The following is an 18,832-nucleotide window of genomic DNA, read 5'->3' as shown; positions in this document are numbered from 1 at the left end:
AGTTACATTTAGGGGAGCTAGTGGGCAGTGAGAAGTGAGTTGTATGTTACAAAGAGTGCAAACATGTTCACATGCCAAAATTTTTGGGAAAACATTTAAAGGTGCTGAGCAAGAGAGAATGGAGCAGCCGGTACCCCACATTTCAGTCAGAGTCTTTTAAACAGGGGCATATTTGCCTTTATCGTGCTTTGATAGGAGCATTTTCCTACAGTTATTTAACCTTTGCACACTCAGTACTGATTCATCTGACTGGTGTGTTGGTACTTTCACAGCCACAGCGGGATACTGGAGACAGTTTATGACTATTCTTTTATTTTACTACATATCAAATGCTTTTGCCTGTAATACAACATTATCCAAGGTATACCATAATAACTATTTCTAGTTTTCTGAAATAACAGAAGGCATGAAGTTAAACACCTTTCCTAATAAATCAATGTCGTTTTGTACTTATACTGGGACGAAGGAAACTGTATGTTGTAACAAGTGCAAAACAAGTGCGAAATTTAGAGTACGATCTTAGCAATGGCACATAACACAAGTGAGCTACAAGCTGTTTTTTTCTTATGAAATTATTATAATTAAATACAATCAAAATTGCAAACATATTTGTGAATGTTATTTGCATGTGTAGTAACTACTGTCTTTCTAATTGTAACTGAAAATGTGTGTGGAAATCAGAAATGTGAGTGCAGAGAACGTGCTCTGAAAAAATTATGGATTGGAGGCATGAAATTTAACTTTCAGTGTCAGTTCTGTAATTTGGAAGGCTGTCTTTCCCCATTTTCATAGATGAATAATGTTAAGTATTTTAATACCAGAAACTAATAAATAAATTTACAGAGGATATTGTGTGACTTATAACAACAAACTAAATTGTGTAGTTCATTATTTTCATGGTAAGAAAAGCAGCTCAAACAAAGAATCTAAAATCTAAGTAATGGACGCTGGCCTCTGTATAGAAAAAGAAGCAATTGCACACTGTATTACATAGTGTTCCTAATTATTCTGATACAGCTGTATATAAACATTCTGCTGTGCACCTGAACAATTTGCAGATTTCTTCGGGGAATCTGCTTTCTAAACACAATGCAATGACATCTCATAGCCTGTATAATTTACTCGAATGTTCATAGGCTGTGTACAGGATAACACTGTATGCAACATGCAACCGAACTTAGCGCTGTTAATAATGGCTCGATATACACATGTATATGACTGTGTACTCTGACACAATACATCACACCATGAACAACTGTTAGTTCGCTTCAATACCACTGGCAATATCGTGTGTCATAGTATAAATTGGCATTTTTTAACACATGGGGCCTAATCACACATCCTGCCTCAGGCCCAGTCCTGGCACTCAGTGACCCTGAACATAGCCTAAATACGGGATATCACAAACTCAATTTGCAAAGTCTTATCATCATTCTATGACTGGAATTCACCCTTAATCTGAGAGCTCAATTAATAAACTTGTAATTTATTTTCTATATTTGTTTTACAACTTAGCACCAAAATTTGACTAGTTCAGCACACTCTCACAGAATGTTGTAATGTGTGCAATTATTACAATGGTAGAATGATCCGCGATACTGATGACTAGATTGCAGACCGTTAGATTCAAACCTATTCTATTCCTGTGTTTCTAGTTGAAAATAATGCATTTCATCATTAATTAAAGTCGAAACCATTAATTTTACAGCAACTAAAACAGTATATTTTGACATTAATCCTTACTTTAGCTTTTAAACTCTGACGTAATTAATGTAATATAAAATTCTTGTATTTTTAAAAAGACTAGAATTACTTGCAAGAATTGAAGATGGGATGACTGAAGGCAAAATACTTTCTTTTCTTTAATTATGGAGGGGAATAGGGAACCTGGTCCACTGCCTGTTTCCGTAAAGAAAGATATCTGTAGGCCTTGAATTGACCTCAGACGGAAAGGGGGGGGGGGATCCCCACAAGGGGAGAGTTAAAGCTGTGTAGCCATTGTAGGAAAAAACTTCACCTCTCGTTTGTTATCCACCGGGCAAATTGAACTAGTACATAGCATACTGATGGATGTATAAAGTGTAACATGTTCATCATTCAAGAACTATTCCAGTTTTAGTACTTGAACAGTTCAATAGAAGGAAGTGCTGAAAACATCTAGTTCAAAATCCAGTCATATAAGACTGTGGCTGCCGGAGTTCCCCATTAAATGACAGATGGAAAAATTACATTTTTCTAAGTATGCAACAAAGAGGTTACTTCTTATTTTTTATGCTTCTATGTTCTTCTGCTATTTTGGAATTGCAAATTTCTTCCTGCATCTTTCAACGGGAGAGCATTTGTGAAGCAGATTATTTTGTAATCATTGTTTAAAGATTATTGACACTGGAACTCAATTGTTCACTTTTATAATAATTTTAAGTTGCAGAGTTCAATTTTGATGTACTGGAGAAGTAAGCAATGTGAAAAAATCCTATTATAGGACAAAAATAAAATGTTTTTAAAATGAAACACCAACTTCAGACTTTTTAAAAAAATTTTGAGCTGTAAAAAAATGCTCTATTCAGTCACATCAGTTATTTTTACTATTATCTTTCTAAAATTAAGTTCTGGTGTCCCTTAACAATACCAAATACTTTTTATACACACTTCTATATACAATCTTGTTTCTTTCTTGTATTGGGTTTTGAGTGATAAAAGTCTAATCCAATTCAGTACATAGATGAAATGTTACAAAAGGCAACTGTTGAACAAAAATTAAAATTGAAGCAAACACCTTTAAGAAAGACAGTAACTTGTGTCATGCTACTGTGGCAGCAGACAGCCATTTTCAAAATCCTGTTTTCAAAGGATATCTTGATAAGTACTGCCACCAGTCTGTTGCTGTATCTCGACATTGCACAAAAATATGTGGATTCAACTTTCACTGGCACACTGCATAGAATTCGAGAAGATACTGGGGAGTACTGCACGTGATTTCTGTTGATGGAACAACCAGTTGTTGGTAAGTTGGACCCAGATGTGCCATCCAGTTGCTTCAAGTATTCTATCCTTTGATGCTGTATGTAACTTGTGTAGTAGTTGGTATCAACCACATAACAGAGCACAGAGCAAGTAAGGCTACAACTCCCTAAGATAAATAAATTAACCTATACAATAAAGGAAATTTTTGTTAAGGCACCGTGAAGGACATAGGCCTTCAAAGAACAACTTCATGATGCCCCCTCGCCACCTGAACCTGTTGTTACCCCCTGGGCCACATGGTTAGCAGCAACAGAATGCTATATTAAGTATCTCCCATTAAAACAGAAGATAACTGCAAAGAGTCTTCAATCCAATGGAAATTCACTTATATTGAAGCTGACTACACATTTACGGCTAGAATTATTTCCGAATTAGAAGGCTCAGAGAGACTGATCTATGAGAACCTTACTTTAAAGGAGGAAGTTAGAAAGAAAACTAATGAAGCACCAGAATTCGGAGAAAAAGTATGGGGAAAGAGCAAAAGGTTTTGCAGAAAAAGCACCAGCCTAAAGGACTTGTGCACAGCAGCATACACACAAAGTGGCAAATCCAGCTGCCCTGACTGCAGCATTCCTGTCCGACTTAAGCCGAACATGAAGTACGCCGCTGCCACATTCGTCGATGAATAACCTTCTTTTTCGGCATATAAATAATGATTGACAAGTGCCATAGTTTTTGTCTAGTAAAACCAGAAAAGATACTGTCAAGAACCACTGGTTTATTCAGTATATACTGAATTACATAGTACACATATTTCAATATATAATTATGTGTTTTTTGCATTGTATTTTTTTCTTGGAAAAACGGAAAAAGCTGTCCACCATAAGCCGAACATGAAGTATGCCCCTGCCACATTCGTCGATGAATAACATTCTTTTTCGGCATATAAATAATGACTGACAAGTGCCATAGTTTTTGTCTAGTAAGCCAAGAAAAGATACTGTCAAGAACCACTGGTTTATTCAGTATTTATTGAATTACATAGTACACATATTTCAATATATAATTGTGTGTGTTTTGCATTGCATTTTTTTCTTGGAAAAACGGAAAAAGCTGTCCACCATAAGCTGAACATGAAGTATGCCCCTGCCACATTCGTCGATGAATAACATTCTTTTTCGGCATATAAATAATGACTGACAAGTGCCATAGTTTTTGTCTAGTAAGCCAAGAAAAGATACTGTCAAGAACCACTGGTTTATTCAGTATTTATTGAATTACATAGTACACATATTTCAATATATAATTGTGAGTGTTTTGCATTACATTTTTTTCTTGGAAAAACGGAAAAGGCTTGGCATCAGTTTGAACATAAATGTGGTATAATGTTTGCTGTGTTATGCAATGGTGTATATTTCATTTTTCCTTGTTTTTAATAAATAATAATATGCTGATATGTCAACACTATTTATTTTACATCACATTTAGTTTTCTGTGTAATGCTTTTTACGGCCTGTTTTAGGTTTGATGCAGCCTAAATGAGGTACACTTATTTTAGGCACCTAAAATGCGCTTTTCATGACCTAAACATTTGCGAGCTACTGATGACAGCAACAGATCTTGGCACTTCAAGGATGAAAGATGCTGATATCCCAATTACAGTGACTGGGTACTAAGTGTAAACGACTATAACCAAAATGATCCCATTTATAGACACTACCATACACAAACAATCTATGCCATCTGTGAATAATCCAACACATCTTAATGAAACTGTAGGTTGGTTGGCTAATTTGGGGGAGGGGATCAAACAGTGAGGTCATCAGTCCCATCAGATTAGGAAAGTATGGAGAAGGCAGTTGGCCAGGCCCTTTCAAAGGAACCACCCCGGCGTTTGCCTAAAGTGATTTGGGGAAATCATGGAAAACTTAAATCAGGATGACTGGATGCGGGTTTGAACCACTGTCCTCCCAATGCGAGTCCAGTAGGCTAACCACTGCGCCACCTTGCTCAGGTATGAAACTGTACTTACAACATGCTCTCAACCCTTCTCCCCACCTTTTGTTATTTTGAATTCAATATTGCCAGAAAAGATTCTGTACAATACTTGCATGTAAAAGTTTACTGTCAATGCTTCCATAAATTTCCAGTTTTAAAGAAAACACCTGCTCATTTTAAGCATTTATTGATAAAAAGTCAATAGCAGCAACATATTGAATTCAATTATTTCAATCTATTGAGCATCGATGAAAGTATGTATAATGTGCTATAATTCAGAGCTTTCTTGAAGATTTTGTGAATCCCACATTTGGCATCCATAATTACTCTCTTCAGTATCTAAAATGTCATTTTTAGGACTTCACCTACGGGATGAAATGATATTGTCTATTTTGTTAGTGTGATTCAAATATAAGCCTTAGGGTATTGAATGTTGTCAAGACTAATACTCAGGCTTGAAGAATAGAAGGCAAATATCAGCCACCTTTGAAGATATGTAACCACCGAGAAGCAAAGATCTTTTGAACACTTTATTTAAGCAGTGAGAAACATTGAAATTTGTTCTATAATTAATAGTGTGGTGATTTAGGCATCCATTAACACAGATGTCACAACCAGGCCAGGTATGAAGAAAATACCACAGCAACACAAGACACTATCAAACAAAAGTGATTTTTTTAGCTGCAAACGAAACAGCTTCTATGATGCAGTAACAACTTCACAGAGTAGGTGCAACATCAGTTAAAAGCATAATTTTAAGAACAATGTCTGGAAGGCTACGAAAAACTTCTGCAAAATTCCGAACTGCTGGTACTGTGTTTCTACGAAGATTTCAAACACTGTATGCACTTTCAACAACTTGAAACCATGAACAGAGATCAAAGAGTACTGTGTGCACAGACAAATGCAGAACTTATCAAGACACAACATATCCTAAAATGCAGATGTCTGAGTTCAAGCATTTTTCTGCTTCATAAGAATGCTAGTCTCTTTTGAACTTTGGCTACCATGCAGAACATAATAACTCAGTACTTCCCTTAATGTTCTGTTCACCATTTCATGTTATTAGACCACTGTCAAAAGCATTCATCAAAATGAAAACGGCTCTGATAATTATATATGTATGTATAAAATAGAGGCAAACATTCCACGTGAGAAAAATATATCTAAAAACAAAGATGATGTAACTTACCAAACGAAAGTGCTGGCATGTTGATAGACACACAAACAAACACAAACATACACAGAAAATTCAAGCTTTCGCAACCAACGGATGCTTTATCAGGAAAGAGGGAAGGAGGGGGAAAGGCAAAAGGATGTGGGTTTTAAGGGAGAGGGTAAGGAGTCATTCCAATCCTGGGAGCGGAAAGACTTACCTTAGGGGTCTTTCTGCTCCCAGGATTGGAATGAATCCTTTCGTTTCCCTCTCTCTCTCTCTCTCTCTCTCTCTCTCTCTCTCTCTCTCTCTCTATATATATATATATATATATATATATATATAAAAAACAAAGATGATGTGACTTACCATACGAAACCTCTGGCAGGTCGATAGAAACACAAACAGACACATACATACACACACACAAAATTCAAGCTTTCGCATAAAATGGTTGCTTCGTCAAGAAAGAGGGAAGGAGAGGGAAAGACGAAAGGATGTGGGTTTTAAGGGAGAGGGTAAGGAGTCATTCCAATCCCGGGAGCGCAAAGACTTACCTTAGGGAGAAAAAAGGACAGGTATACACTGGCACACACACACACTTATCCATCCGCACATACACAGACACAAGCAGACATTTGTAAAGGCCTTTATGTCTGTGTATATGCGGATGGATATGTGTGTGTGTGCGAGTGTATACCTGTCCTTTTTTCCCCCTAAGGTAAGTCTTTCCGCTCCCGGGATTGGAATGACTCCTTACCCTCTCCCTTAAAACCCACATCCTTTCGTCTTCCCTCTCCTTCCCTCTTTCCTGACGAAGCAACCATTTGATGCGAAAGCTTGAATTTTGTGTGTATGTATGTGTCTGTCTGTGTTTCTATCGACCTGCCAGCGCTTTCGTATGGTAAGTCAATATCATCTTTGTTTTTAAATATATTTTTCCCGCATGGAATGTTTCCCTATTTATATATATGACCTTTTTTCCCCCTAAGGTAAGTCTTTCCGCTCCCGGGATTGGAATGACTCCTTACCCTCTCCCTTAAAACCCGAATCCTTTCGTCTTTCCCTCTCCTTCCCTCTTTCCTGACGAAGCAACCGTTGGTTGCGAAAGCTAGTATTTTGTGTGTATGTTTGTGTTTGTTTGTGTGTATATCGACGTGCCAGCGCTTTTGTTTGGTAAGTCACATCACCCAAGATTTATTTATTTCATTATAAATCCAGTCACAGGCCACAAATATTTATAAATCAGGTTATTAATTTCAGTCAACAGTGACCAGGTCTGAAGATGCTCATCCATGACCAAAGTTAATAACACTAGTCAACAGCCATTTTGCATCTGGGATGCGATACATCAACTAGTATGTATTTTGGTGTGTAGAATCTGAATATACCTTTCAAAATGTTCTAGCACGTACTATTTTTGAGTTTTTAAAGGTTTTTTATTTTTCATATTCAGTTATTTCACTTTTTGATGTTCTTCTGTTTTGATGTTTAATTGCTTGTTTTTGATTTGCAGAGGAGAGCTAGAAGATCTACAAATCACCAGTAAATGGTTGGTGTGATAATCCAATGATGTGAATGAGATCCTCAGTGAGTTGTTGCCTATGAAAGATAGTGCAAACTTTTTGTGTTTAAAACTTAACACTATGAAAAATGGCAACTAGTAAATCTCATTGCTGTCTAAACCATACTGACAACTTTTGTTAGTGTGTCGGAAATTGACTCCAAAAGCCTAAAGAAACCAGTCACTCATTTGGTTAAGGAGGCATATAAATTGTATTTTGATTGTCCTGTTGGTGATCAAAATGAAATTTTGCACCATCCAAATATATCTTCAGTGCATTTGCCTGTGCCCACGACGAGGGGTTGCCTGTTCCTGACTGTAACTTGAAAGCCTCATAACCAGATACTATGTCAAGTGAATCAGAAAGTATTGAACATATAGAAGAGTACTGCCCTCAATATCATGACACTTCACCTCAGCTCTTTAATCAAAAGGAATGGAACGATTTGGTTCTTGATCTAAACTTTCAAAACAGCAAGCTGAACTCTTGGGGTCGAGACTGCAACAACGGAACCTTCTAGCTCCAGGAACAAAAATTTCAGATCAAGAGGTGCTTCCTTCGCTCAGTATTTCGATAAGCAGAATTCAATGTTTATAGGTAGAGATGTCAATGGTCTGATGATGCAGCTAGGTGTACAACATAATCCACAGCAGGGAGTACATGCGGACAAGGAAAAAAAATTCCCAGATTTTTCCCGGTTAAAAATACACTTTCTCCTGGGTGAAAACACACTTTTTCCGTGTTAAGTGACAGTATATTTTCCCTCGAAACTGCAAAACTTATCAATCCTTTGAATGGTTATGGTTTTATACACGGGCGTAGAATTTCCCGGCACTTTAGAAAACAAAACTCAAGGAAAACGACACATTTTGGAAATATCTTTGATGTGCACCAATAAGTACACTGCATTTTTTTTGTATTTTGAAAGTATACATTGGAATTCCACCAAACACTCCATGTTACTTTTTGAATCATTGAAATCGAGATTGTGATGCACTTTTGTAAGCCAGCCATAGCTCATGTCACGTGATCTCGCCAGCCAATGACAGCGGATATTCAGAGCATAGGACACGTGATGTACTCAGCCAAAAGCAACATCACTGTTAAGTAGCACGAACACACAAACAGGGAAAGTTAATAGTTTAAATTAATATACATAGTGTTGCTACAAGAAAAGCAAAGCTTTCACACACAATATTGGCCTCTGAAGTTAATAAGCTGCAAGAGAAGCTAAGCTTTCGCATACAATCTTGACCTTTTCTTTGCGTGTTACATTTTAAGATATTTCACACAAATGTGCCAGTAAAATTTTTAATAATGTCATAAATGTCTGATCTTCAGGGTTCTAAATTATTCTAAATGGCTCATCATCAAAGAGTTGACTTTTAAATGAGAGTCAAACACTCTGTACATGGTACATTCTCGCACATAGTTCAACTTATGTAAAAGGATACTTTGAAAGTAACACTTTTCAAACTACCATTCGCAATATTTTCCTGCGACTTGTTAGAAACAGGTTCGTTTCTGCAGTTGCCAGAGAGTACAGATAACAGGAGACACTGCGCTTGCGCAGCTACCATGACGTAGGAAGCCCGTATATACGTACATGTAAAACACTGAAAGATCATACATTATGTCATAAAAGAAACGAGACATCCGAGGATACTCCAAGAGCATTGGAATTTCGTGAACCATACTAAAATGTGCACATTTGAAGTGCATACTTAAAATGCACATTCATATGTCCAGATTCCCAATGAAGTAGACCTCGACCTGATGTTAAGCTTTTCAGTGTGGTTTTCGGGATGTAGATTTTCTTGGAGCACCAGTACTGTATTATATTATATTTGGTTCTTTATTATGGCATAGTGAAAACGTGCACCTGAAATGCAGCAAACAGTTGAAACTAGCCAGTACTGCGGAATTAAACATTTTGTTTCAAATACATTTATTGCCTCTGTGGAAAACGTTAATAAAAGTCAAATTTCTTTAGCAAACAGACAAAAATAACTTCATTGTTCTGCAAGGCGATTAATGCTTGACTGTCCGAAAAGTGAAAATAAAATAAAATCTGAAACTAATAACATATTTTAGCCTTCTGTAATTATGTGAATGTATTTTAATTCACTTGATAGCTCCCGACTACAGACATTATTTTTGTTTTCATTTGACGTGAAAGTAAACGAAGGGGAAACAGCAAAATCACTAAATTTAAACACAGGTCACATGGAGACTACCCACTATAACTCAGACTAGTCTGCACATCAGCCCCAGATCTACAATATTTGCTAACCGGGTCAATACTAAAAAATCGAATTTTCAAAAATATATTTATCTTGTAGCACACATCTTTCTGAAAAGTCTAAAACATAAAACATATGTGTTTGAGGAAATGTAAGATATGTTATTTGGTCTTAAGCGTGCCAAACTGCAGTGCCACGCCTCTTCATACAACATTCTTCTATCGCAAGTCACTGTATTTTGCTCTGTGGACTTGAAACGTGGATGCCATCAAACTACATTCAGGACAGTGGAAATTGAAAAGTCCTGTGGTGCCTCTCCTGCTCCTAGTTGGCTGGTTTGACAGCCTGCTCCTCTTAAAAAAAAAAATATCTCGCTATTAATAGTGGATGGGATTTTTTGTAATTGGGAGAAGAAGAACTCTTCAGAAAATTTGCACTCTTTATTGCCTATTAGCTTATAACTTGCTGTTTTGTGTGACCTAAAATTAAATAAAGGATACATAAAACCAATGAAGACAAGAGACAAGCAAGAAAGTGCATATTTCTTCAATACTTAGCTCCTAGCATTTTTTTCTCTCTAATCTTGCTACAGCTTTACATGGCACGCTTTCCTTTCTGCGAAAGAATCTATTACCTCGCCAAAGTTCGTCAACATCAAACGTTTTGCTACATGAAAAATCAAAATGTCGCTATCTAATACTGAAAAAGCTGTTAATACAAATAATACCCAAGACTGGTGTGGTTTCTTGATCTGATTACGTCTATTTTGTCACTGTCTTCTAGATAAAACAAAATAGGTCTTTATCATATTGCAGCAATTTTGTAACACACACCAAATAAACGAGACTGTTTTGGCACAAATGGTCATTTTTATAACAAGGCAGAATATAATTCACAAAGTACCAATATCATATGCCTATAAGGGCTACTACAAGCAAAAAGCTTTACGTTACGAAATAGTTTCACATTTCATTCATACGCACCAATTTCTCAAGCATGAGATCGGAAAGTAGTATTCTGAAATTTTTATATAAATTTGGAATCGTCTTACTCTCCATAATTTGTGTGATGTCCCCATTTCTTCTTCTTCCTCGTTCTAACAAACAATCTTGTCATCATCAATTCTGTAGCTATTCCTGCCATTGTCAAAACTTGTTCACCGATTAACTTCACTAACCCTGCCAGAATCACAGGTTTAGTTATCCCGTGATTATCCTCCAGTTAGGTGTTATTACATTTTCATACAACACATTTTCCGCATTACTTCCAGAATAAAACTTAAGCGGCTGCCAGCCGGGGACTGTAAAACTATGGGCCCTTACTAGTGTAGCGATCTGGCCTAAAATTTTCTTTTAAAATTTCGTGTTCTTGGATACACTAAGAAGATAATATGTAATCTTTCTCACCTGTTATTCCTGATAGTTGTTTGTTTCCATTCTGGTAGTCTGAATCTATGGACTTCGCTAGTAATTATAACAATACTGATCATTTGCAAGCACAATCAACCACATAATCAGACAGTGATCGGCATTCACCTGTTCGGCTTTACTCCGCTTAGCTCATTTAGTCCCGTTCCCTTTTGTCTGCGGAAAGTTTATTTCTAGATTCGACAAGGATTCTCCTAACAGAGACATCACGTACACTATGCACGCATTCAAAAATCAACTTATGATTCATTCAGAAATCAACTTAAAATGTGTTCAAAAATGTTCAAAAACCAACAGGGATGGATTTCAAAATCATATGAACAATCAACAGACCAACGTGTGCTGGATGCTAGGCAATTTGTGAAACAAGTTTTTTTCCCTCAAGAATATGAATTTGGCACCCCCTTTCCCGCACCCCCTTTTCCCGGTCGCATCTAGCTGTTTGCTGCGACTGCTTGCACAGCCAACAGCCACATTCCTGTAGCCGGAAGTGGGAGAATCTACTACTCAAACGCGACTCAACTGCGCATGCGCATGAGCCCACTTATAACTGCTAAAACGAATCTAATGTAAACAGTTGTGACTTCACACTCATCGGAGGCAATTTGTTGTTATGAAGCACTGCATGGTCTTCCTAAAGCCTTTCACACATTTTGCTGTTGGCAGATGCTTGCATGAGCACTGTGTGTCATCGTCGTATACGGCGCATTTCATTTGCAATTTAATTTATTTTCATTTTTTTTCTCTCATTTATGTTTTATTGTTGAAGTATTATTCTGCAGTAGTGGGATACAGTAATATCCTTTGTTAGAGCATCGGTTCTTACCAGTCAAAATTACAAAAGTTTAACAGAAAACTCCCAGATGAAAAAATTCCCGGGTTTTTCCTGCATCTCCCGGTTGTCCTGGGTCGTATACACTCTGCACAGGAGTGATGACTATTTATTGACTCCAGTAAATCAAGCTTGAAAGCAGCACTACTGGCAATGCATTTCCATCGGTTCTTTTGGCTTACACAGTAGATATGAAAGAAACTTATGAAACCTTGGCTTTGCTGCTAGAGGCAACCAAATATAAGGATCATGAATGGCAGATCTGCTGTGATTTAAAAGTTGTTGCACTCCTTACAGGTTTACAGGCTGGATTCATGAAATACTGCTGCCTTTTGTGCCTTTGCGACAGCCGTGACACCAAGACCCACTATACAGTCAAGGAATGGTCTATGCAGAAGTCATATGTTCCTGGAAACGTAAAGGTGAGCAATACCCCATTGGTTGAGCCTGATAAAATCATTTTGCCTCCCCCTCATATCAAGTTGGGCCTTATGAAGAACTTTGTAAGATCTCTGGATAAAGAAGGTGATGCCTTAAATCACTTAAAAGAAAAGTTTCCCAAATTAAGTAAGGCAAAGCCGAAAGAGGTTATATTTGTTGGACCACAAATAAGAAAATTTCTGAAAGATCCAACCTCTGATAACAAACTCGCAGATATCCAATTAGCTGCTTGGTCTTCTTTTAAAGAGATTGTGAATGGCTTTTTGGGTAACAGAAAAGACAAAAACTATGTTACCATTGTGAATGATCTGTTGGACAACTATAAGAACATGGGGTGTAGAATGTCGCTTAAAATTCACTTTTTACATTCTCGCCTTGGTTTCTTCCAGAAAATTTGGGAGTCTTAAGTAATGAGCATGGTGAACGCTTTCACCAAGACATTCTTACCATGGAACACTGTTACCAAGGCCACTGGAACCCTTAGACGGTCGGTGACTACTGCTGGGGTCTTGTTAGGGAGAGTGATGAAATGGCAAACAAAAGAAGAGCTCCATTGTAGCATTTTTCAAAAATAAAAGATGATTAAAGGTGAAAATATCTTCTGAACTAATTTGGACCTCTTATTGGCATCATGCACATATAAACATACAACACAGTATTGATTTCAAATGTTCTGAATGTGTATTTCTGTTTGACTTAATTGTGTCAATTTTTGCTATTACCATTTTTTATTCTGCTGTGTATTTAGGAAATGTGACATCATAGAGAAAAACTGATTTTACCAGTGTATTCATCATCCCAAAATTAGGTAAATCTACCCATTTACAAACCAGATGCAGAAAAAAAGTTTAAATTTGTTGACTAGTGTAATCTGATTAGTAAGACAGATTGCTACTCACCGTAAGGATGAAACGTTGAGTTCCAGACAGGCACAACGAAAAGACTGTTACACACAGAGCGTTACGTCAAAGCCTTCTTCAGAACAGAAAGGAAAACCAACCCCCCCCCCCCCCCCACACACACTTAGGCACACCTCACATACACATGATCGCTATCTCCAGCCAGACTGTGGGGGAAGGGGAAATGGGACAGAAAACAAGAGGAGCAGAGAGGGGAAAAGGCTGGTGGGTGCATTAACAGAGAGTGGCACACTGTGGGTGAGGGACGTTAATTGGGAAGCATTGATCGAAGGGATGGCAGTTGTCAAAATGCAGATACTGTTGCTGTTTTTTTATATTAATATTGGATGACTACTAGCCAACTGTCCACCAGGACAAATGGCTCCACCGAACTGTGACCAAGAGCAAAGTGGACCACCCTGTGGCATAACATGCAGCTGAATGTAACATGCTTGCTATAAATGCTTCACAACCCAGGCCATCTGGCTTCCCTCCTCCACCACCAGCTTTTCTGAACTGTGTGGATGGGAGTTACCCTTACAACATGTTCTCTGCTCCCGAAATTATCCCAGTATCATCCTACGATAAAGTACTTTCCATGCACCCTCCATCCTATGGTTTCCACACTGTCTGTGGTATCAACTCCTCCCAGTTCATATCCCCTCACCCTCACAATGAGCTGCTCTCTGCCAACTCAACCACCAGTCTTTGCCGCTATCTTCTCCTCTCCTTTCCACTCATTGTTCCTCCCCCATAGCCTCCCAACGGTGTTCCTGGTTAGCCTTTTCCTGCCACGGTGTAGTCCCTGCACACTCCACGAGACAGCGGTGGCTCTTTCTCCTCTACTCATGCCCTGCTATCCTCCTCCTCCTCTCTGGATTGCTGCTTTCATTCAATACAACAGTTGCAGTCTGGCCAGAGTTACTAGATATAGCAGCTGTATATGTGAGGTGTGCCTGCTTGTGCAAAGGTGTGTGTGTGTGTGTGTGTGTGTGTGTGTGTGTGTGTGTGTGTTTTCCTTTCTTTTCTGAACAGGGATTTGGCTGAAAGCTCAGTGTGTAGCAATCTTTTGGCTGTTTCTGTCTGCAACTCAATATGTCACCTTTATGGTTAATAGCAATCTATCCCTTTCATAACTGTTGATATTACAACCTGAACTTTCCATTCTTTAATCTGATTAAAAAACATATGTGGTATGTGACTTTATTTATTTATGTTATTATTATTATTATTATTATTATTATTATCATCATCATTATCATAACAATAATAAAATTACTTTACTTCTATATGTAATAATGAGCTGCCTAAAACATAATAAAGGTTTGCAATTGAAACACCCTTGTACAAAAGTTGTTCATGAAACATTTGTTGTTGTAACAATGCATGAAAACATCTGTTCTCCAGCAACATCCTTATCCTAAATAACTAAAACTTTTAAAAAGCAGTATAATATAAAGTGCGATCTAAATTTGCTAAATATTCCAAATAACCAACAACTTACTGTCTTCCTGTGTTCTGAGTTCATTTCATCTGAAGAGCTGTCTTCCATCATGTTATTCGAGTCATCCACTTCAGAGTCACTATCTTCTCCATCTGTTAACCGTTCACCTATACTGTCAGTGTTTTCCATTTAACCTGCAAAGTAATCACAAAATACTCATCACATTAAATATCCACGTAACTGTTGCATATCATTGTACATTTTCAATGAAATTTTACTATTTTGATTCAGAGATGAAATAGGTGGCTTCTGTGTAGCATAGAATGAAATACTCTACAGTGAAATGGTTACTGAAAACAATGACTTAAAAGTCTGAAAAAGGACTATTCAAATTATGTTATGTAGTCTTCCACAGCACACTGCAAACACCTATTCAAAATGTTATCTACAACTTTCTTTGTGCTGGTGGCTTGAGCTCATCATGTTGGAGGTTTGTCAACTATTGTTGATTATCAAAGAAACAATACACCAAACTAGAAGGCTTTCCATACAGATTAAGTAAAATGAATCCATAACTAAAGATGTGGATCATATTTAAGTTATACTTTATAATGCATTGCCACAGACATCCACAGTTTAGGATGGGAAAGGAAATTCAGGGCCAAGTCAGGAACATTTTTACTTGAGTCTCTTTTGAGCATACATTAGTTCATAGTTATGCTAATGCCTTCTGAAATTTTCTGAGTATCTACATTGATAATATGCAAATTATAGTTAAGTGTCTGGCAGAGAGAGAGTATATTCATGAAAAGATAATAGGTATACAATTTTAACTGCGAGTGTGTGTGTTTCTGCACTCATTTTTCTGTTTCATCTGTTCTAGCTACAACTGTGTATACAGTAACTTGGTAAAGTGATTTAATAAAGGATGAAGAGTTGGGGAGAGGCGGTACGTGCATGTCTGTTGAAAGTTGCATTGTAGCTACAATGCAACTGTGTATGTAATTTATGATATGAATTAATAGAGGGAAACATTCCACATGGGAAAAATATATCTAAAAACAAAGATGACGTGACTTACCAAACGAAAGTGCTGGCATGTCGATAGACACACAAACAAACACAAACATACACACAAAATTCAAGCTTTCGCAACAAACTGTTGCCTCATCAGGAAAGAGGGAAGGAGAGGGAAAGACGAAAGGATGTGGGTTTTAAGGGAGAGGGTAAGGCGTCATTCCAATCCCGGGAGCGGAAAGACTAACCTTAGGGGGAAAAAAGGACAGGTATACACTCGCACACACACACATATCCATCCGCGCATACACAGACACAAGCAGACATTTGTAAAGGCAAAGATGAGGCAACAGTTTGTTGCGAAAGCTTGAATTTTGTGCGTATGTTTGTGTTTGTTTGTGTGTGTATCGACGTGCCAGCGCTTTCGTTTGGTAAGTCACATCATCTTTGTTTTTAGATATGTGTATGTAATTTGTTATGCGTAAGTTATTTATTCCCTTCAGAAATGTGTTGACCATACATAATTATCACTATATGAAAACAAAATACATAGTGAGTTAGCTTAATAGTTAAGTCACTGACACTCATTCAGAAAGAGCAATGTTCAATTTGTAATTACATCATCCAAATTTTGGTTTCCTGTAGGTTCCCTAAATCTAATAAAGCAAATTCTGATCTATATAAGTATGGTCGTCAAACAACAAACAGAAATGTATACATAAAAAACTCTAATTTTATTCAGATAATACAGTATAGCCCCAGGTAAATAGAATTAATGCATGATAGCTGCAGGAATAAATAATTGAGTGAGATGAATTACATACAAAGGAAATTTACAGAATTTTTGACAGCTTTATTTGTGGACCTGACAACATTCTGGAAATTCTCAGTCAACTCTAATATGAGACTCTTACAAGAAACTGCAGCTTGTGGTTATGAAAAGCACTCTTGAAATATCATGAATCGGTCTTCATGAAGGATGGAACAAATATATTACTCTGTGCCATAATATACTGTGCCTGAAAACAATTATTAAATAGCTTAGGGAGCATACAGAAGTGTATAGTTACTTTCTTATGTAACATCCTTGAATGACACAGGAAAGGAACTACAGCACAGATATATGTGCTAAACAGTATCCTTGCCTGTGCAGTATGAATGTATTTCCAGTTCATAATCTGTCTCCACTTACTGGTTTCAGTACTGCAATTATCATCAGGCATTAGATTCTCACTGGTGGCCAAAGATCACCTCCAAAATTTCCCATGCACATCCATAAAGCTCTAGCAGGTTTCTTTCAATCTCATTTACTCATCATCCATTAGGCCATTAGCTCAGACTTTTCTTAACTGACCCAATACAGAAAAGAACTTCAATGGTCCATCTACCATCCATGTGTGTTTCTACATATCCTGCACTACTTAGTTTATTTTCATTACAGTAGTGCTTCTGCCTTACATTCCAGTCCCTTCCTTAGTCCACTTGTTTGTTTTCTTGTTTCTGATAGTAATTCCCAACAAGTATGTCTCTACTGCTAGTCCCCACAGTTTTTGAATTATTTGTGCCTTAAGAGCCCATGTCTTATTGTTGCAAGTCAAAAATGGTACTGATTGTAAGCATTCCTTTCCATACTCTGGAAGGTTCATTTTGAAACACCCTTTTTAGCTAACAAAATGCCTCCAAATCATTTTTACTTGCCAGTATATTGTTTATATGTGTCTTGATCTTACTGTAATTGAATTACAGGCTTACTTTCAAACTTGCCCTATTCAGATCTTGTCTTACTTGTTTATGGTTATCTGGACTACAAGCAAATCATTCCTCATAATCAGCAAAATAAATGTGGTTTATATAATTAACTTTATCCATTTTGGTAATACAGAATCTCCTTGTCTGATTTCTCTTCCAATTTTGAATTCTCTCTGTCGTGATGAAATCTAATGGAAGCTGTAGCACTGACTGACACTGACACTGACACTGACACACACACACACACACACACACACACACACACACACACAAAAACAAATTGATGAGCCAAAACATTATGACCAAATTCTTAATAGCATGACTGCCCGTCCACCTTAGGAACACAGTGGCATCAATTCTGTGAGGTGTGAATTTGACAAATCCTTCATACGTAGATATGTGGCAACAGATGTCAACACAAAGGTCACACAATTCCTGTAAATTACAGGCTTGTGGTTCGTCTGCACAGACCTTGTGGCCGATAACATCCCAGAAGTGCTTCCTCCGGTTCAGATCACATGAATTTGGTAGCCAAAACACCAATGTAAACTCATCATCATAATCCTCAAACCACTGTAGCATGATTATGGCCTTGTGACATAGTTATCCTGCAGGAAGATGCCAGATGCCATCGCAATTGAGGAAGACAAAGCATGAAGGGCTGTAGGTGGTTCACAATAACACACATGTATTCACAGATGTCATGGTGCCTTTGGTTCTTACCAAAGGTCCCATGGAAAACCAGGTGAATGTTTTGAATGTCCCCCATGGCATAACACTGTCCCCACAGGCTTGCATCTACAACACAGTGCATATTTTGAGCAGCCATTCACTTGTATGACAGCGTAACCATAAAGAACCACTGATCTGGTCTAACAAGAAATGTCATTCATCTTTCCAGGAGACATTTTTCCATTGATTCTGATCCAATCTCAATGATCTCGTACTCATTATAATTGTAACTGATGTTGTCATTGGGTCAACACAGGGACACAGGGTCATGTGCAGTGCAGCTTCTCATTCAACAATGTGCATTGAATGGTGTTTTCCAAAACACTTGTGCCTGCACCAGGTTGTACTCTAACATCAGATCTGCC

General features: G+C 37.5%; 1 protein-coding gene across 4 annotated transcripts in view; it reads right to left on the bottom strand.

Moving 5' to 3' along the window:
* The window catches only part of LOC126457492 (uncharacterized), a 52,256-nt gene that overhangs the window by 2,456 nt on the left and 30,968 nt on the right, over positions 1–18,832 (bottom strand). For all 4 annotated transcript variants that reach the window (XM_050093793.1, XM_050093794.1, XM_050093795.1 and 1 more), the window contains exon 2: positions 15,030–15,163. In XM_050093793.1, the coding sequence (XP_049949750.1) occupies positions 15,030–15,158 (129 nt within the window). In that variant the 5' untranslated portion in view covers positions 15,159–15,163. The remainder of the gene's footprint in view (positions 1–15,029; positions 15,164–18,832) is intronic.

Source organism: Schistocerca serialis, chromosome 2, assembly GCF_023864345.2.
Source record: "Schistocerca serialis cubense isolate TAMUIC-IGC-003099 chromosome 2, iqSchSeri2.2, whole genome shotgun sequence".
Lineage (NCBI taxonomy): Eukaryota > Metazoa > Arthropoda > Insecta > Orthoptera > Acrididae > Schistocerca > Schistocerca serialis.
This window is presented reverse-complemented; position numbering and strand designations above follow the sequence as displayed.